The sequence below is a fragment of the Amia ocellicauda genome, chromosome 2, assembly GCF_036373705.1.
Source record: "Amia ocellicauda isolate fAmiCal2 chromosome 2, fAmiCal2.hap1, whole genome shotgun sequence".
NCBI classification, from domain to species: Eukaryota; Metazoa; Chordata; class Actinopteri; order Amiiformes; family Amiidae; genus Amia; species Amia ocellicauda.
Window position 1 is genome coordinate 6,037,709 of NC_089851.1, and position 19,754 is coordinate 6,057,462.

At 40.7% G+C, this 19,754-nt stretch overlaps 1 protein-coding gene across 2 annotated transcripts in view; it reads right to left on the reverse strand.

Annotated features, from left to right (window-relative positions):
- Positions 1-2,034: 2,034 nt before the first annotated feature.
- The window catches only part of ctdspla (CTD (carboxy-terminal domain, RNA polymerase II, polypeptide A) small phosphatase-like a), a 54,771-nt gene continuing 37,051 nt past the window's right edge, over positions 2,035-19,754 (reverse strand). The window contains exons 2-8 of one of the 2 annotated variants that reach the window (XM_066716932.1): positions 19,016-19,173; positions 17,405-17,437; positions 13,862-13,963; positions 10,980-11,036; positions 10,030-10,122; positions 6,341-6,526; positions 2,035-4,803 (exon numbers count right to left, since the gene is read on the reverse strand). In XM_066716932.1, coding sequence (XP_066573029.1) covers positions 4,678-4,803; positions 6,341-6,526; positions 10,030-10,122; positions 10,980-11,036; positions 13,862-13,963; positions 17,405-17,437; positions 19,016-19,173 — 755 coding nt within the window. In that variant the 3' untranslated portion in view covers positions 2,035-4,677. The remainder of the gene's footprint in view (positions 4,804-6,340; positions 6,527-10,029; positions 10,123-10,979; positions 11,037-13,861; positions 13,964-17,404; positions 17,438-19,015; positions 19,174-19,754) is intronic. The other variant, XM_066716941.1, reaches the window with a different exon arrangement.

Consider the following 19,754-nt stretch of genomic DNA (forward strand, 5'->3'; position numbering starts at 1 on the left):
TCTAAAATGGGTCCCTATTGCAAAATCAGTGGTCTTCGTTGTGCCCCAGTTTTGTACGGCAGCAGCAATGCTGTTCTTCATTAACGCACCAGCTGACTAATTCACAATCGCAGAGCAAACCACTTGGAAACCTTTGCAAAAGAGGTCATGGCAAACTGCGCTGCCTGCAAAAAGAGGATAAAAAACAAAAACAAAAACTCTGGACTCCGCATTTCTGCTCCACGAATCAGTCGTTCCCAGCCTGGTTTGTCATTAACCAGTGCATTGTTTCACATGTTTCTCTGCAAATTACAGAATCTGTTCAACCGGTTTTAAAAGAATGACCTGCAAACATTTATTGGTGTTAAAAGCCACTAATTGGTTATTTTAAATGTATGTTTAAAGCTATTTCTGAGCCTTTACCATTTGGATAAAATGGTGCAAGTTTAATGCATTAACTGACTACATTGTATATTGTTAATATTTGAAAGTATCATAGTAACACACTGGCACATTTTTAAATCTAGGAGGCTCTCATGACATAGGTGGGCTGCCTTAAAGAAACCCAACATGTCTCATGACAGGCAATGAATAAAACTACATATCCTTTAGAAACTGCCTCCCCTATTTAATGGTCTCTGTATAGCAGGCAGGTTACTGAACCGTATACATGGAAAAACACGGTTTAATTCAATGAATAGATGATGGTTATGTTGAATGGCTCGCTGCTTTGGGGGCAGACATTCCTACAACAAACATCCATAGCCTTCACTCACTACCAGTAAGTGTGTCTGTGTGTAAGTGCGTGTTTGTACACCACTCTGATCCAGGGGCCTAAGAGAGGTGGATCACGCAGCGCAGAGCTCACAGCCCTGTAAAGCCGTGACTGCACGGCGTTCGCAAAACATTCTACTAGTGAGAAGGATTTGGCAGCCCTTGCAACAGTGACGAATGCACAGACAGTAGACAGCTATGGGCTGTGACCGCAGAGACAACTGGGGCAGCAATTAGAAGAAAATGCATCCGTAAAGTAAAATGACAGGTTCAGTTCCAGGCAGCTCTTACCTTCCCCGTCCATCACCGCTGAAATATCTGTCAGTTGACTCAAAACAGGCCAAACAGTGTATCGGACACCAGATACATATTATATACATGTTTCTTATACACAAATAGTGAAAGGCCTGGAGTCTATCTGTGTACATACATTAGAGGCTATAAATATGTAGATGCTTATATCACAGTTATATTCTACAACTTGCACATGATTTAAAACGTTAGAAACAATGCAATTCTAGAAATCCTCAGCACTCAGTTCAGCACTTCCTGCTCATCGCACACAATCTCCTGTGTTTTTGGCACAGGGAGATAATTATCGGGTAAGTATTTCTAAACTATTCCCACATACTCTCTGCCGGACAGACATAATTAAACCCTAAGCCATTCCTGACTACAGTAAATCCATGATGACCCAGAATAGGGTGAACACATGCTCTGAATGTCTGAAGTGGTAACCGCCTCCTCGGCCTCCCCGCTTCACTTGCCGAGATCTGGAGGGACTCAGAAGGCGCTCGTGCATTTCAAAAGCATGACTCTGGAAGCTTATCTACTGAATGTTAATGGTCAGCGTGGGGAATAATTTGCATGAATGGAAAATAAACTATTTCACAATACTTTAAAAATAAACACAAATTTGCATGCAATCCTCTGTCTCTTCCATTAATATTACTACCATGTTTCACTATACACCTTTATAAATAGTGTTCTATCAGTCATTGTTAGTCTCATTTGACTTAGTTTTATAGCTGTAAACAATGATGATAAATTCCCTTTAAGATTGCTGAAAGGAGGTAGTGTTAAGAAATGTTTATCTTTCAAAATATATGATGACCCATTAATAGACAATTCACCTCTTATCTTGATTAACTGATATAATAGCAGGTCACAGTAACAGACTGATACTTTGTTTCACCTTAAACGGGAAACAAATTGAGTTTAACCTGAAATTGAGAAATTAGTCAACGCAACAGAGTAAGTCTAGATACCGCAGTCCCCAGATCACATAGCTAATTTAGTGTTTATTTCAGCAGTTTATGCAGTACAGTCAATTGTTATTAGTCATAGAAAACCCTAAAAATCCTGTTTTTAAAAAAGGTGCTTTAATATGACATGTCATTGCCTGAAAAATAATCTGTCACAAACCGTGTAACACTTCACTGAAAATATGCTGCAAACGAGAGGCACAGTAACGCTCTTCTACAGATCAGACTCTGCTGCGCTGGATCCCAAAACTGTTCATGTGTGAAACAACCAAAGAAAAACACTTATCTGGATAAATGATGAACACTAGTAGAATGGGCAAGAACAGTGATAAAAGAGCCGTTTTCCTCTGTACAATGTCACACGCCACCATCGTTCCCCGTTTAATGGGTAACTCATAGTGGCATGGTGCTGCATGAAAAGAAATGAAAAAACACTCCAGAAAATAAAAGTAATACTATATGAACTTCTGAACACTTCAGCCAAGACCCGTTTGGAATTATACATCAATAAATTAAGGTCAGGGGACAGAAAATAAAAATAATAGTATTTTTGGTGCTCTAGATCAGACATGGAACTTAATACTGACGATCTCAAAAACAATTAGAACATGTTACAGGTGGACAGAAATTAACTATTCGACTAACATTAAACTCATTGTGCATAACAAATGTGTGTGTTAAAACACCATGTGAATGCGTTGTGTATAAAACAAGTCCACTAGGGCTACAGGGACCTGACAGGATCCAGAACAGTTACAATGCAGAACACAGGGCTGTCAGACTGGTATGGAATAGTTGACTATGTTATAAATATATACTGTGAATCGGTTAAGTACTGTATGTGTATAACACTTGAAGGGAAAATGCTGTAGACAGAGCTTTACTGTACGCTGTGGAAGAAACACCTTCCGGACAACATGGGTATCAACACTTTTCAAAATGAAGTAGGAAACAGGAAAAAAAAAAAAAAAAAAAAAAAAAAGAAAAAAGAAAAAAGAAAAAAAAAGGCTGTAAAGTGTGCAGGAACCAGGAGTGTTTCATCAACCAGTCTGTCCTCTGAGTTTATTGCCCAAATTTGCAGCATACAGTGGTGGTACGTATGTCCAGGCTTAGGCACGGTGGTGAGGAACAGTTTAAAAAGCCGGCGGTCAACTCCATTTGGTGACTGTACGCTAGCAGCAGCATGAATCAGAAAATAAACTAAAAATAAAAGTAAAAATCCCACAGCGCCAGCCCCTACTGACGGTTCTTTAAGAAGAAAAAAAAAAAAAACGGGATTTAAAAAATAAAACTTTCCATACAATAATGGGTCAACAATGAAAGGATACATTTGCAATTGTATACCATCGGCAAGCTTTAAAAGGACACTTTCCTGTCACAGAGACCGTGGGAAACTGAAATCAATAGAAACAGTCTACTGGCTATTTTAGTGTAATGGTCTTCTAAAATGGTTTAAAATAAATACATCTCAAACAGCTGAAATTGTATTAAAGACTTAAATTAAAGTTTAAAATGTAATGTTTGTGCATAAATATACACACCACTGAACATAAAAAGAATTAAAATAACAGGCCTTTATCTGAACTCTTGCTGTGCCCCTGCAAGCTCGTTTTATACTCTATACCCAAATTTAGATCTCACACAACAAGCTGAAATCATTTGGGAAATATCTAACAACTGGCACTTCCTGAAATGTAATCCAGTGCTTGGCATCACGTAGAAACACAACCATTGGCACACTTTCAACCACCTGTGGGTTATCTTCTCCTTTCACTTGCTACCTTATTCCCAGCCCAAAATAAAATAACTTAAAACGTCACAATTGCAAATGCATTCCAGTAATATAATTAAAGGCTATAGTGACACTAGCACATTCCTACATATAATAATAAACTAAAGAAAGAAAATCACTTCTATATAAAGGCATCAGCCTTTTGAAAGAAACACCATTCAGAATATGATGGAGACGTGTACCCAGCGTCCGAGTTGAGAAAAAAAAAAACCAATGAAGGTAAAGGGAAGAAAAAAAAAAAAATCTTCAGCATAAATTAGTGCTTTATAAAGATTCATCTCCACTTCTTTTTAAAGCGTATATTTGTTAAAAGATCTCTGGAAATATGCTGCATACAAAATGTAACTTTTCCCCCGTAAAAACAACATTCGAAAAGGCACTTCATTCGGTAAGAAAAAAATCAGGTCGTTTAAACTACCGTAGATCGAAAAGAGAGACTTCCTGCATAGCAACAACGAAAGACAAAAAAATCCAAATGCTTTTTTTTTTTTTCTCCTCTCTCAAAAACAAAACGAAATGTTTTTGGTTAATAGAAAGAACTGAATAGGATAGTAAAATTCTTGTCTAAGATAAAAAATTTGGTTTTTATTTCCCCCCCCACCCTCCGAATTAAAAAAAAAAAAAAATCTTCTGGCCATGTGGGACTTCAGAATCATCCTGAAATCATCGAGTACGTGGAAAACGTGTCCATCGGAGGTCAAAGCCGCTCTCTCCTGGCGATGCACAGCCGCCCCCTTGTCAAGCTTCGGCTGGTGAAGACGTGAGTCGTGATTGTGAGGGACTGACCGACCGGCCCCGGGGTCCCGGCTGGCAACGTTCCTCGTCCTGCTCAGCCGTGCTTCCCGAGGGAGGGCCCCGGAGACGACGCTACCTGCCCCTCAGGTTCTGCAGTACGCTGTAAACATCCTCCTCTTTGCTCAGTCCTTCGAAGAAAGGGATCAGGTCTAGTAGTTCTGTGTCCGTCATGTCATCGAACCAGGACTGCACGGGAACCTGTTCGAAAGGGGGGAGAGGGAGAGAGAGAGAGAGAGAGAGGTTATGTTTAGTGTCGTGTATAATAGTATCATAGTAGTAATGTAATGGTATCAATAGAAAGCTACACTACATGGCCAAAAGTATGTGGACACCTGCTTGTCAAACATCTCATTCCAAAATCATGGGCATTAATATGGAGTTGGTCCCCCTTTTGCTGCTATAACAGGCTCCACTCTTCTGGGAAGGCTTTCCACTAGATGTTGGATCACTGCTGCGGGGATTTGCTTCCATTCGGACAAGAGCATCGGTGAGGTCGGGCACTGATGTTGGGCGAGCAGGCCTGGCTCAGTCGCTCCAATTCATCCCAAAGGTGTTCGATGGGGTTGAGGTTAGAGCTCTGTGCAGGCCAGTCAAGTTCTTCCACACCGATCTCGACTAACCATTTCTGTAAGGACCTTGCTTTGTGCACTGGGGCATTGTCACGCTGATACAGGAGCTTCCCTTCAGTTCTTGTGCTGACGTTGCTTCCAGAGGCAGTTTGCAACTAGGTAGTGATTGTTGCCACCGAGTAGTGTACGTTTTAGTACAAGCAAGCAGATAAGATCTTTATTCAATGAAGGGAAAAAGTGTGTGAGTGTTTATAGTTGTACAGTAAATTAGGTTTCCCCGTTCTTTTTGTGGGGGAAACATTTGCAATCAAACAGAACATCTTGTCCTACACGTGTTGCCTGAACTAAGCATCAGTTAACAGTTTGTGTAATACCTGCCTCAAAGTGAGATGAGTGGTACGAGAAGCACAAATAATCGCCTTGTGTATTCAGTATGCGTCCATTGTTGGGACAGGCTTGGCGCGAAGATGACGTAGATGTGAACCTTGTAGGACACATCAACACCAAGAGTAAGCCTAGGTTTACATTTTTATTACCAAGAAAACAACAGTGAAATCACTTTTTTAAACTACAGAAAACTATTTCCAAATGGGGAACTTAACCACCTGCTGAAGAGGCAATATTTTGAAAAGCGGTAGGCGTAGACGACAGAGTCACATACCAAATCTCAATAAGCGGACTGTCTGAAACCATGAGCTACATTGTTTGATTACAAGATTGCAGACAGCAGATTCTTAACTGTTGCATCACTCGCTTCTTCAGCTCCTGGCTAAGGGAGTAAATAATTGATGATAAAGTGCATCAAAAGACTGAAGAATGACAATCCCACTGCCTCTTCTCCACTCTCCTTTACAGAAGCGACTCAAAATGCACAAGTCTTTCTCTCTCTGTGCAATGATGTATTTTAAGCTGTGAAATATGGATGACTTCAAGGCCATTTGCTGAAGAAAATGCATTTTCTACATTTAGGACATTACATTATTTTATTCTTTGGATTTCACCTTGGCAAACCCATTCCTCAGCTGTGCTTAATATATCAGTCGGTTTAAACAAATGCAAATGAGCTCGTCATAGGCAGCTCTGTATCAACATGTTTAATCTAAATCTGGAGATGATACAGATAAATATAAAGGTAAACAGACAGGTCATTTCATTAGGAGACTTACTGCATTCTCTGGATGGAAGATGTATGAAGCCGGGGAGTTGTCCACTATGATAACTTTGCCAAGCTCTCTCCCTAAACGACTCAGGTCTTTGACGTAGTTCCCTCGGTGGAAAACGCAGGATTCTCTGAAGAGTCTCGCCCTGAACACCCCCCACTGATCCAACAAATCTGCCACTGGGTCTGCATACTATATGAAGGCAAAAAAACATCCAAATGGAAAAAAAGAAAAAAAAAAAAATGGTAGGAGGGAAGGAGATAACATTATTAAACAAGCCTGGCAGTAGCTGGCCGCCCTAGCTTTCTGCTGTTGCAACTGGATTTGTAAGGCTCTATTTTGTTATGAAACTACATCTCATCTACACAGTTATTGCGTTACTAAACAGAGCTGAAGCGCAGAGAGGCAGAATGTGTGTATGAATGTGGATCGCCCGTAAGACGGCATGGTTCTATAAGAGCCAGACATCTTTCTTCTGAAACTATTCAGGTTTTGGGTCACCGCGCCGCCGGTTGCGGGAGACAACGGCGATTCTGCAGGACGGCTGGTCGATCGGGACACACAACCCACTCTGGAGAACGGTGGCAAGCAAGTGTACTCGGATGCTCTTGCAGAGATGGGTACAGGATAGCCCACGTGCGTCTGACTGGGTTAGCGTTGACCGAGAGGCCAAGGCCAGAGCAGAGCTGTGATGCCGTGACCCTGGGTCTCTGGAGGAGGGGGTCTACGCTGTTAGACGGTGGCATACCACTCATACCACTCATGCAACACAAAGAAGGGAAGAGGCAGGACATCACAACTCTGGTCATGGAGTGGCCAATCCCTGGAAAATAACCCAGCTGGCCAATCCGTGCCACATTCAAAGCCTCTCTTTATTAATAGTGCTGATGTATGGCTGGTTCGTGGTATAAGTTTGTTTATTTGTTATTTATTGACACCACCAAAAATGTCTGGCCCAATGTATATTTGCACTTTCTGGAATGGGATTAAAGGCTGCAGTTGCAATCGACAGTTAATGTGTACAGACGGACACACTGACAGACAAAAGGCAAAACCAGGAGAAGACAGGATGGGGGTGGATCGTGTTTCTTCTGACACAGTCTGAATTCCACGGCACACATGGATAGATTTTAATAATGAATTCAGCATGCAGGAAAAGTCTCCCTTTAGGTCGTTTATAACAGACACATCAAAAACAATAGACTGAGACTCCAAAGATTAAGCTGATTTCATTCCAGGATGTTCAAAGACCACTTCAAGGGCAGATTTTAATTTACTTAATTTGGCAGCTCCTTCAAAATTTATGACAACTGCTGTACTGTAATGGCACGGCATGAACCGGTCTGACTTTGCGGCAGAATTCAATTCGATGCAGTCAAATGCGAATTTCAATTGCGGTCAAAGATTTCTTCTGTGATGCATCGGGGTGAGATAAGAAAAATTGTTAAAAATATAATCTTCAATGAAGCATAGAAACCCATCAAACTAAATTGAACTTTTTAGTGCACAGAAAGAAGCAAGGGCTAGAGACAAAACTGGAGATGCTCTGGAAATCTAATCTGAGCAAGACTCTCCCTCTTCAAAAAAATATTGTAATGGTCGCCCTACAAAGTGTTCTGCTTGCAACACATTGCTACAAGTCATGAGATTGCAGTGGCGTATCCTAACTATCCAGTCTGCTGTAAAGCGTGAATAGGTGGAATCTTTGGCTGCACAAGGCAACACTGCATTAAACACATGGCTTACTAATGATCAGACCAAAAGATCAATTTATCATAAATGTTCCACTGTAAAAAACAGCCTTAGAAGATTCACATTTTTTATTTTTAAACTATCTTAGTCTTGTGCTGAGTGACAGATAAATATAATGCTAGACTTCGGTCAATATTTTTCCACTGTGAGCAAACTAACCAGTTCATAGTAATTTAATTAGACTGGCAGTTTGCTAACATTGACATGTGGGTCTATTCATATCTAGTGGTAGATAAGAAATAATGAAAGTCATTCACTTTAAAGTGTTTTTCAAAATCTGGAAATGACTCAATGTGGAAAATATCTTGTTGATCTTCTGTGCACGCGCATAATCCCTCATATATTACAAATAGAAACAAAAAAAATATATTTTCTCCTGAGGAAACCAAGTCTGGTAAAAACTGTCAGTTCCTGCTGGACAGATCTGTCTACCGTCTCCTGGTTCAAGTCTACATCGAAAACACTTTGCTCTGGGTTTCCCTAAACTGACTTAATAATCCTTCGAACGCCATCTATCTCCACTATATCCTTAAACACTCTTAAAAAACGAACTAATAAAGCCTGTAATTCTCCAGGTAATATTCTCCAGTGCGTTACCACTGTTGTCAGTGATTTTAACTGTATACATCTGACACTCTACTACTTTACTGTTGTACTAGAAACCTAGCACAAACTATTTCCAGCTGAACCCGTCTTTGTAATGACACTTGCCAACAATTGCAAAGTACAACTAACTTCGGAGTAGAAAACCCACTGGCTGAAGCAGTGCCCAAAACCCAGACGCAGATTTTAACACAAACCGACAGAAAAGTAGTATGTAGTCGCCTGAAAATTCTGCTCAAAAACAACTAAGAAAAGAAGAATCACAAGAAAACACTGATTTAGATTTGCTGGCAACTAATCCTCAACGAAGAATCATTTTCTAATATTTCGATGGAGTAAATTTCAGGCGGCTGGAGACGACAGAAACATTTTCTAACATCGGAGGGAAACCAACCTGAAGTCCTCATTTAAAAAATACCGGTTTTCTGGATTAAGATTGTCAGATGAACCTAAATTTTCTCTGCCAGTATATACAGCTCTGGAAAAAATTAAGAGACCACTGCAAAATAAATCAGTTCCTCTGGTTTTACTATTTATAGGAATGCTTTTTTTGGTAAAATGAAGATTTGTTTTATTCTATAAACTACTGACAACATTTCTCCCAAAATCCAAATAAAAAAATGAATGGAATGGAATGGCTGCCATACAAGTAGAGATGCTGATTGAAAAACAATTTGCAGAGGTCTCAATTTTTTCCAGAGCCGTACATATATAAACACACGTAAATTAGCATTCACAAATATTGAAATGTATGCTTATGCTAATCCAGTTTTGAACACAAATACATGCTCAAACATAGGATTCCTGAATATCTATTGCTCCATTCAATCTTTTGGTCTGTCACTCAGGATTGCAACAAATGCTTCCATGTCGTCCCTACAGGATCAAGACGGAGTATCACAGCCGACTGGAAATGGATTAAAAACTCTGCATCTGAAAGAATTTGCTGCCATCCCACATAAAATTATGCGACTAACACATATACCTCACTTAAGCCATGGTAACTTTATAGCCTCACATAGAGACATGGGCGATGCATGGAGGCTACATCATGAGGCGGGCTCATATGTGTCACTGTTACCATGGAAACACTTACCCATGCATTAGTGGATAAAGCACACACCGGCAGACACAGAAACAGAAAAGAAGGGGAAAAATTAAGACAGCAACCACCGAGGGGGGAAGATACAGAATATGTTGATCTGTCGTTGTTTCAGCACAACACGGGTGGGAATAAAAGTGCCACTTTCGTTAGATAACGTCGTGCGCATCATCTTGCGTCGGTCATCGTTCAAGGGCAAAATACAGAATGTGACGTCGGAGGCAGGTCGGGGACAAACCTTCGCCAGGCTCGCGGTGAAGAGAACGCATTCGAAGAGCTCCCCCATCTTCTGCAGGAACTCGTCCACGTGCGGCCGTTTCAGAACGTAAACCTGCAGTGAGAGAGTGACTAGTTTAGCGTGGCAGAAGAGGAGTACGGTTGGTTGACTTGGCATGAACTCTCTGCACGCACGCACGCACACACAGTTGGCTCCCATTTCCCCCCCTTTTGGAAGAGTACGAGCCAGGAAAGACAAAGAGCCCAGATATAAGGAGATCACTCTTGAGTCTCTTGGTCATGGTCTTCTCCTCAGAAGAGTCACAGATGCCTCCCAGAGCAAGTAATCAAGAATAGGCCAATCTGACTGCACACAGCCTATCCTGGATTACTTGAACGAGGTCACAGCCTTGTAACATCTTCTTTGTTCAGCACACAGCTCATCAAACAAGAGAGGGTGATCGGAGACAGAAAAATATTCAAAAGACTCTCCTACTCACAGTATAGTGGATAGATACACCGGTATTTCAGAGACAAGGACAAAAGTTCAATGCGAGTGATTTGTCTGAGATGGACTGGTATTTTCACAAGTAATCCTCAGCTGATACAAGATTTTAGAAGAGGTAAATAACTGGTTCTGAGTGGTGCACTTTCATGTCAATTTAAAATGCGTATGGCATGATGCGTCTCAGGGAACAATAGCTGTCAGGGAATAAGGGAAGCATCAGAAAAGCAATACTGCCTAATGCACACAAGACAGACCACATACAAATCAGGTCTATATGCGTATTAAAAAGGAAAAAAACTATGTGGAAGATTAAGAATTAGGAAAACAAATATAGCATGTACAGAAGGTATATAACAGGAAATATTGACTTCAGGGGAGAGTCAACAGACATATTCCCATGAAGAAGATCAACATTTAGATTTTCTCCAATTCGAGAAGCACATGGAGAGGAGTTCGTACAGTACCTGGTGCACTGTGCCATCGATCTCAACAGGAACGATGAAATCAGCATTACTAATAGGCTGCCGAGACAAGAAAAAAATTAAATTAACAATTGATATAACAAACACAATCCACTTCCTAGCAAATACACAGAAAAATCAATTATTATTATTTATATATTGGCAGACACCCTTATCCAATAGCAAACAATTTAACAAATCCCATGTTCAATCCTACATTATAATATAGTACCGGTATAGTGTATAGTACACGACCAAAAATATATTCAAAATCCTTATTTTTGCACTTGGTCCAGAAACAGTTTTAACTTGTATATGACCGTTCAATTAATTCTACATTTTCAAGTTTTTGAATTTACAGCCTCAGGTTAATTGTCAGTATAACAAAATATTTTGAAGGGGAAGAACAAGCAACCGAACAGAGAAAATCTCAACCAAAGTGAAACACATTTGATGTTTTGAAATCCAAAGTTATTATAATACTACAGATATACTCTTCTTATGTATCCCAAAACTGCAGGTAGTTTTGTTGTATTTGGACTATGCTATATGATCAAATATTACAAGCATCTAAATCATTCTAAATCCAAGTTCGTTTCCTTTTGCATTCTCCATTTCTCATTCTCTTCACAGCTTTGTTGACGTCCTATTGAGATGAATGTGGTTTTATTTCTCATTGGTGGCAGAACAGAGTGCGAATAATACGAAAGTAGCTGCACGTCAATGTTTGGTTCTTTCAATTGAGCCATTTCTGTTGACTCAGATATTGTTGGCATATAAATCGCTTTCCCCTTCGCCCCCTCACTCACACAGACTGAAGTTCTTGTCGTGTGAAAAGAAAAATACTTTAACGCCCCCTTTTAACACTCCCACTAATTAATGTGGATGGCGAGACTTCGAAAGCATCAATTGAAGGGCGCTGGAAGGACTGAATTGTGTGAAATAGGACTTCTCTCAAAGACATTGTCCTTCAGAGTTTCTCAGCTCTGGTCTCGAGGGAGGCAGAACAGCCTTGGTTTATTAGACCAGCATCTGAAATGTTCATTTTCGCTTTAAATATAGATTGTTCTTTCTTTAATTGCGTGTGGGAAACGTGAGGAAAAAAGTGAAAAGGAGATTCTAATCCAGCAGCACTTGAGACCTTTGTGCTCCTGATTTGAAACACTTGTCAAACATATGAATTACATTATAAACTGTAGTTTATATACATTAGCTCAAGAATATCTTCATATATTTGTAACTTTTAAGAACCGAAAAAGAATAAGGAGATGGTTGCTCAATGGTAAAACTGCAGGGGTTGGGATTTTAATAAAACAGTAGAGGGCGCCTGCGTTCTTTACAATCAGTAGCCCAATTCGAAACCAGTATTATGCCAATATAGAGAACATAAGCGCTTTTCTTACAGAGGCTTAGGATATTGATTTGTTTCTGGTTTCAGAGGATTTTAAGTACAAAGAGGGTTAATAATCATAAAATACAAAATAAGCAAACAAACAAAATCAGTCAACAAGTGATGACTAAAATCCTGTAAGTCAATAAGGCCACACAAATATCCAGTGTAGGCAAGAGCAGAGCATTCTGGGGGGGAAGTTAATTGATATTTAATGAGAGAGTGTGTCTACCAGCAGATTTAAATAAACATAACAAAAGCTTAAAGTAGAACTATTTTCCCCAAATCAGATCTTACCTTAAATTCTCTAAAACCTTCACCAAAGACCTGACACTATTTATTTCTGTACTCATGCGCCAGAAAGCAAGTCTGTCTTCACCACGTCTCTGCATCGATCTGTAATTAAAGAGCATCTAACCACACGGGCGAGATCACAGGACTGTCGCCGATTCGAACGCCCTCATGTGCGGAAAGGGGGTAGAGGACCAGTGCACAGATAGTGCACAAATATGCTGTGGACGAGAAAGAATCTCAGCTATCCAAGCAATTCTGAAACTAGTGTCGGTGGCATGCTTCAAATATGTTCTAAAAAGATCTACAGTTAGATTTCAGCCAAGCGCACTGTAGTGTGTTAAAGTGCCTCTTAAAAAAAACACATCTAGGCAGAGAGACACACCCCTCCGCAGTGAGCAGTGGTTCGGTGCAGGGCCTGTCTTTCCCTTGCTGGGCCCCTCTCTGCCTTCCCTCACGGCCTGTAACCCACACTAACAACGATGCAGCTTACATTTCACCCTGCCCGTGTGCAAGAGCAGGCTTTTCAAGGCTTTTTTCATTCGAGTAGGCATTCAAAAAACACTTCCCAACAATGTAGAGTTTAAGAGAATAATTTACAATACAGAAACTTGTTTGTATGTGTGTTTAGTTAATGGATTAAAATATTTTATGAATGCAGATCAAATGAAACGGAGAAAGCAAGCTCGGCACCCAAGGCCAATCATAACCCATCGATGTAAGGTTTTCATTGCTTTCCGTTTTATTCTCAATTCTTTCCTTAATCCAGCGTCTCAATGGCCAATGTGTGTGCATTACGCTAACAGTGCCTAGGGCGACTGGCTCAGATGTTTGAGAGAGAAAGCATGACGTTTGCTGCGAGAGTCTGTGGTAGAAGTTCAGCTGAGCCACCAAAAGTGTGACCTTGGGCACAGACCTTCAGCTCCCACAATGCACCCTGTCTCCAGCAGGGTACAGACAAGACCCAGATAGTCAATTGTTTTTAGGTCCAGGTTTAGGGAGCTGTAGAGGAGGGGCAGGCTGGAGCTTCTTAAATTAGCTACTTAAGATTTGTAGTTAAATCGCTAATAGATTTGTAAAATGATGAAACAGGTTTAAAATAAACATCACATTGCCCCCTTAAAATAACTTGCTTACATATATTTGTTGTCAGGTTGCACAAACTACACTACACCCAATTAAAAAAAGGAAACTTTAACATTACCTTGAAGGAGCTGTGTACCAGCGTTTCATCTAAGTCAATCACCACACACTTCTTGCCATAATCAGATATGTTCATCTCGGGGAGGAGGTATTTAGCTGGGGGCTGTGGGAGTAAACACACACATTAGAGAGATACCACATGGTTCAGCCTTTCACATTCGTCATTGGCCCACGACAGCACTGCAAGAAATACAGAAGATACCGCCACACACACTTGGACAGCAGGACAGAGTGAGCGAGGCGTCAAGAAAGCCTGAAAGCTGTTCAGCGTTTGATATAGATCAGAAAGGGAAGGAGAGGATGCATTACTAGTCATTTTTGGACATGACAAGTGCATTTCATTCTGTGCCACTTGAATGTCTTTGTATCATCATAGATCTCTCTATTGCAGCCAACAGACGAGTGAATTAATAAAAAAGGAAAGCGTGTGCCTTTGACAGCGCCTGTTTTTATAATCGCAGGTGTTACACCTTACGGGATGATTAAAGATGCTGTCTCTCGCATACGAGTTCTTATAATATTAGTTTCAGTGCTGCCAATAGTTCTTCGACCTAGTGGTGGTAACATTAAAATCCCTGGCTTTGTCTGGCATCCCAAAAGGCCCCGGGGAGAGCACCAAGCAGCAGGCAGATGGACCACCGGAGGGGAAATGTGAGCCTACATTTAGTTACACCATGCTCGTACTCTCACTGCTTTCTTACTCAGGAGAGGACTGTGTACTGTTAGGAAGCAACTCAACTTAAGGAGTGTAAGCACATGCACACACCGACACTTATAGATTCCACGCTCTTAATAAAGTGCAACAATGGACTCAAAGATGCGTTTTGCTCTGTAATATAAATGTGAAAAGATGTTCGACTAGTTTGTTTCATGATCATATCCTATAAAAAAAAACAACAACAAAAAAAACTTTAAAATTCTATTCATTCTCTAAATATGCAGAAAAAAATATATACCTAAAAGCACTGGGAGTTTCATGACATATCTGGGAGCGGAGAGCAGCCACCTTGAAAACCACCTTGATGGCCACTGGGTATAAACAAGGTTGTGCGCAGCAGTAATCTCGTCCACACCACTTATCATCAAGGGGGAATCTCCGCGAATTGTGCAAAGATCTCAAGTAAAAGGTTATCGACCTCCAAAAGCCCAGTGACAGCTATAGAGTGGTTCAACTGCAAGCCAAGGGCAATGACTGGGCATCTCTGAGAAATTCCACCCTCATCAGGGTATTTCTCCAAGACTTCCTCTCTTCGTTGGCTGAATGAATTGGGCTTTAATGTCAGAGAAGGCTCTCCTGAGGAGGCGTAAAAGTTAGATTGAAGTAAATAAACCATCAAAATGACTGAATTAATAAATCCCAATTAAACCATGACCCTGATTTCCTAGCTTTAACGACAGACACTGGCGTAAAGCATTTATTTGGGGAGCTCCTACACAGAAGAGCGGTCAAATATTCGGCCTGAGAAGAGACGGAACTTATTAAAAGCCTACACGAAGCACACAAAGCTAGCAAAACGGGGTCTCAGATTTGCGATTTCTCATTTTCAGTTCATTTCAATTGCGTCTGTGTAAGCTGCTGATGACCAACTAAGGTTTTCAGTTGTGCGACTGTGTAGCCTGGGGTCCTCTGCTCCAGAGAATTCACTGGTTCTGCACAACCAATTTTTGCTGAGATTTTGCATCATCGCCATAGCAGAAGTGACAAAAACATTTCCTGTATCTGCGGTTTTAAACCCACTCGTGCTTATCTGACATTAGTTGCAGGCGGCTTTGCTTCAAGAAAATTCAGTGTAAAATGAAGGATGTTGGAATGATCATGTTTTAGCGAGCTCAGTGATTTAATGTAAGAGTGACACTATGAACACAACCATCAGGCACAGATCTATCCTGCATTTCCATCCCAGTTCAATGTAGGCATCATTTTAAAATTGGCAAATCAGGAACACTGCTGTTGTTCGTGAACAACATGTATTTGAATTGTTGGTGGACTTGTGGCCCTAAAATGTAGCCGAAGGTACCTTACCTGGTTTTGTACATTGTGTATTTTGCGATCAGGTAATATGCTATTTCAGACAAAATCCATTATTTTAAAGCAAGAAAGCTATAAACAGTTGGCTCAAGGTTCTAGGCTAAAACGGCTGAGTGTCTTGACATTGCAGAAATGTAGATTAGAAAGGGAGCATTTTGATATCTTAGCATTTGGGAATACCTGCTGCATCTTACAGCAGTTACCTATAAAAGCAAGTAAATAGTGTTTTTCATAACAATACATCTATTTCTGATGTTTGCGATGATATTTTGTGATTTTCCTGTGGATTTACTCCTCAAGAACCTCTATGAAGAGAATCTTCTATCTAATGGTGACAATATTAAATTGGATGTGTTCATTTGAAACACAGGACATCCACAATATCTTAAAAAAAATGTTCTAGTACTTTTGAGCTAACTGTGCCTTTCCTCATTTCCAAAACAACCTGGAATGTATCCTCTCAATTCATGCAACGGTATCACACCATTCCAGAAAGCAAGGACATGAACAAATGACAATTTGACCCACATTTTTTCATTACTTATTGTGTAATTGAGGAGCTCAAAAATCTATACAAGATAACAGGTTATACGTATTCATCCATATCTCTCAACAAATAAGAACATGCTGCCACACTTTAATTACAAGTTTCATATTGCACAAAGCAGTCAAAGATGAAGTGTCCCATAGTGTTGTACAACCTTCGGAACCACGAGAAATGCAACCATTTAAAATGGAAGTATTTTATGAGGAGCTATCAGCATAACTTCAATTAGAAAGTGTTCCTAACTGAAAATCATCCAACAGAATGGAAGGAGAGGATTCAAATATAAACCATACAACTTGCACATTACACATGAAGAATAATGGGTCATGTTCTGAATTTCTGAACAGATGTCAACACTAAAGCAAACTGACAGTTTTAAATATCCTGTGATCAGTTCTATACCCTTTCCACGAATACAGGTAGGGAATTCAGAAGGTTACCCTGAGAACGGTTTCAGGACCGTATGTGGCACAGGGCACACACGAACATACTTCAGATTTACTCCAAATCAAACTATTATTTTTCTTCTAATTGATTAAGAATTCTAGTTAGGAACATTTTGGTCTGAGGTTAGAATGAAGGTTGTCCCCTGAAATAAATAGATAAAATAAAACGGGATTTATATGAAAAACATTTCCTCCTCACTGTTGGCTTTGGACGTTTTCAGCCCAATTCAACACTCGGGAATCCACCGCAGCTGTTTAAAGCCATTTTAACAAGAGCATCTGTGCAGAATACACTCGGAAAGGGACACACAACCATAATAAAACGTTCTGGGGGGACACTGCAGCTTTGACACTCTCGTAGAGCCAGTCGACTTTTCTTTTCCAACAGCACACAGAGGGAGAGCAGCACCTCCAGCACATGACCGAGACACACATTCTGAAAGGTCAGGTATTTATCAGTGGATCAATCTCAGGTAAATAATTAGCATGCAAAAGGAAAATAATGAAAAGGATAATACATACACTGGGAATGGGAATGACCTGCACCTGGTCACACTGGGAAATGAAAACAGAGAGAGAGAGAGAGAGAGAGAGAGTGAAATCAGTTGGGGAAGAGGAATAATGGGAAGAGAGAGAGAAAACTGTTGGCAACAGTGTAGAGCTTGTTGATGCCTCACCAGTTAGTTATACAATAACTGTGAATGTGAACTTAAACCAATGCACTGCTGCCTTATTTCTGTTTTAAACAAGTGAGGGCCCCTACAAAAGGCTTAACCAGTTCTCAGTGAATGGCTTGCTCTTCTGCCTAGTGCCTCAACATGGTAGGCCAAGGATGTTCACATTTGGTTGAAGATCCTTCCCAGTGCTGCTCCCAGGCGATGCACATCGATTCGGCGTGTGTAGGTGTGAGCAATTGCACAGGATCGGAAGTGCGTGGGCGTGCGGAGCTGCATGAATGCGAGATGACACTAATACATATGCATGATATTCGTGTTTGTTTGTTGTTCTGCGTGAAGTCATGTTGTCAGATCCCAGGCCTTCAGGATCTGGGAGAAGAACCACGACCGTGCTGAGCGCATTCCTTGGATTGCATTTACTCCTCGGGGGGCCCTGATAGAGCCAGGTGTGTGAGTAAATGCTCTCACACACTGCTTTCTCTCACATTGCATCATCATCTGAGCACAACATGGCCACAGGACCAGTTGTGTCACATTATCACAGATTATAAACATTTTTTTTCAAGGGCGTAGTCCGCCAAAACTCATCTCAGATTAATCCATCTGTTTTCTTCAGACACTCAATCATGAAATCCTCCATTATGACATGAGGGCTGAGTGGTCCCAGGTGGAGGATACACTGATGGCTATCATAGAAAATAACAGGAAATGGAAAAGGGGGCTTTGTGCAGTGAATGAACGGGTCCTTTTCAAAATCTACACAACCCAAAGCATGGCTGAATTAGGAAACGCAACGGCATTCGCAAAATACACACGTCTGAACACTGTTCGAAGGAATATCAACATACTCGGATGAAATACAGAAGAATTATGCAGGAATAGTTTAAATGTAGTTCATTTGTAGAGTTGTGAATTTAGAGTAAATATTTCACTTTCATTTCACAGATTAATAATTTAGCGATTTGATTTGAGGTTAGGTCCATTGATTTTCCTTTTCTCTGGTTTATTCAATAAAAAAAAAAAAAAAAGTTGTATTAAGACTGGTACAAACAATAGCAAGGGTCAACTGTATTCATGAGTTCTTCAGTTTGATTTGTTTTTTAGTTGCAGGTTGTTTTTCTCGGTTCTCTGTAGTGGCACAATGTGGAACAGGGGGTATTGGCTGAATGTGTACAGTATCCTGTTGGTCTCAGGGGCCTTAAAGTGAACCAGGGAGGAGGATAACCTCCTTCAGTTATCTTGGCTCACAGTTCAAGTCCTTCACACTGGTCCAGCTACGGACTTCACATCACAATCCCAACATGCAACCCGAAAGCCTGCGCGATGTTGCAGCTGCATCTACACCAGATGCAGGCTATGGCCAAATGCCTCCCAGGAAACATCAAATAAAACTGTGTCATGCAATTAAAAGTAAAGATCAATCTGGTATGTGTGGGAAGAGAGAAGAAATGTTCACCTTGGGGAGTGTTCCATTCTCCTCCACCGGTGCCGGGAGGGAGCTTGTGTTGTTGTTGGTGGAGGGGGGGTCCGCATTGTAGTTGCGAAAGCAGCAAAAAAAGGTGCTGAAGATACTTCTACTCCTCTGCTTCTTTAGACTGCTGTTTGACTGGGAAACTGGAGGGAGAGAGGGAGAGAGAGAGAGACAGACGTTAAAAAATCAACAATCTCAGGTTTAACCACAAATGAAGGTCTTGGCCATTAACGGACAGCACTCAATTAAAATGTCAAATGTCCAATCTCAACTATGAGCTGCGAAGGTCACCTTTGTTTCAATGGCTGTTTCATTAGAGTCAGTATTATGAAACCGTGGCGTTGGGCCTCACACAGTTTTATGATCACAGCTCTGCCGGAAGACTGTATATTTAATGAAACCACCGAGGGACATTTTTAAGATTGCAACCCACAGCAACTGATGCAAGAATTGTGGCCAGGAGCCGTGTTAGTTGCTGGGCTCAAAACAAGCCTTAAGGGCAGTCTGAGGTACGCCTTCACAAATCGATAGTTTTTTTTAACATATAATTTACCGTCTGACATATTTTACATGACATGTAACCTAAAGTTTTGTGGGCTGAAGCTCCCCAGTTCACAGCATGTGTAATAATGTGTACAAGACTGAGTGTGAAGGAAGAGCCAGTAAACTGCACCCTGATCGCACAGGACAGACTAAACACATTAAAATGGCCGTTGTGAGAAAT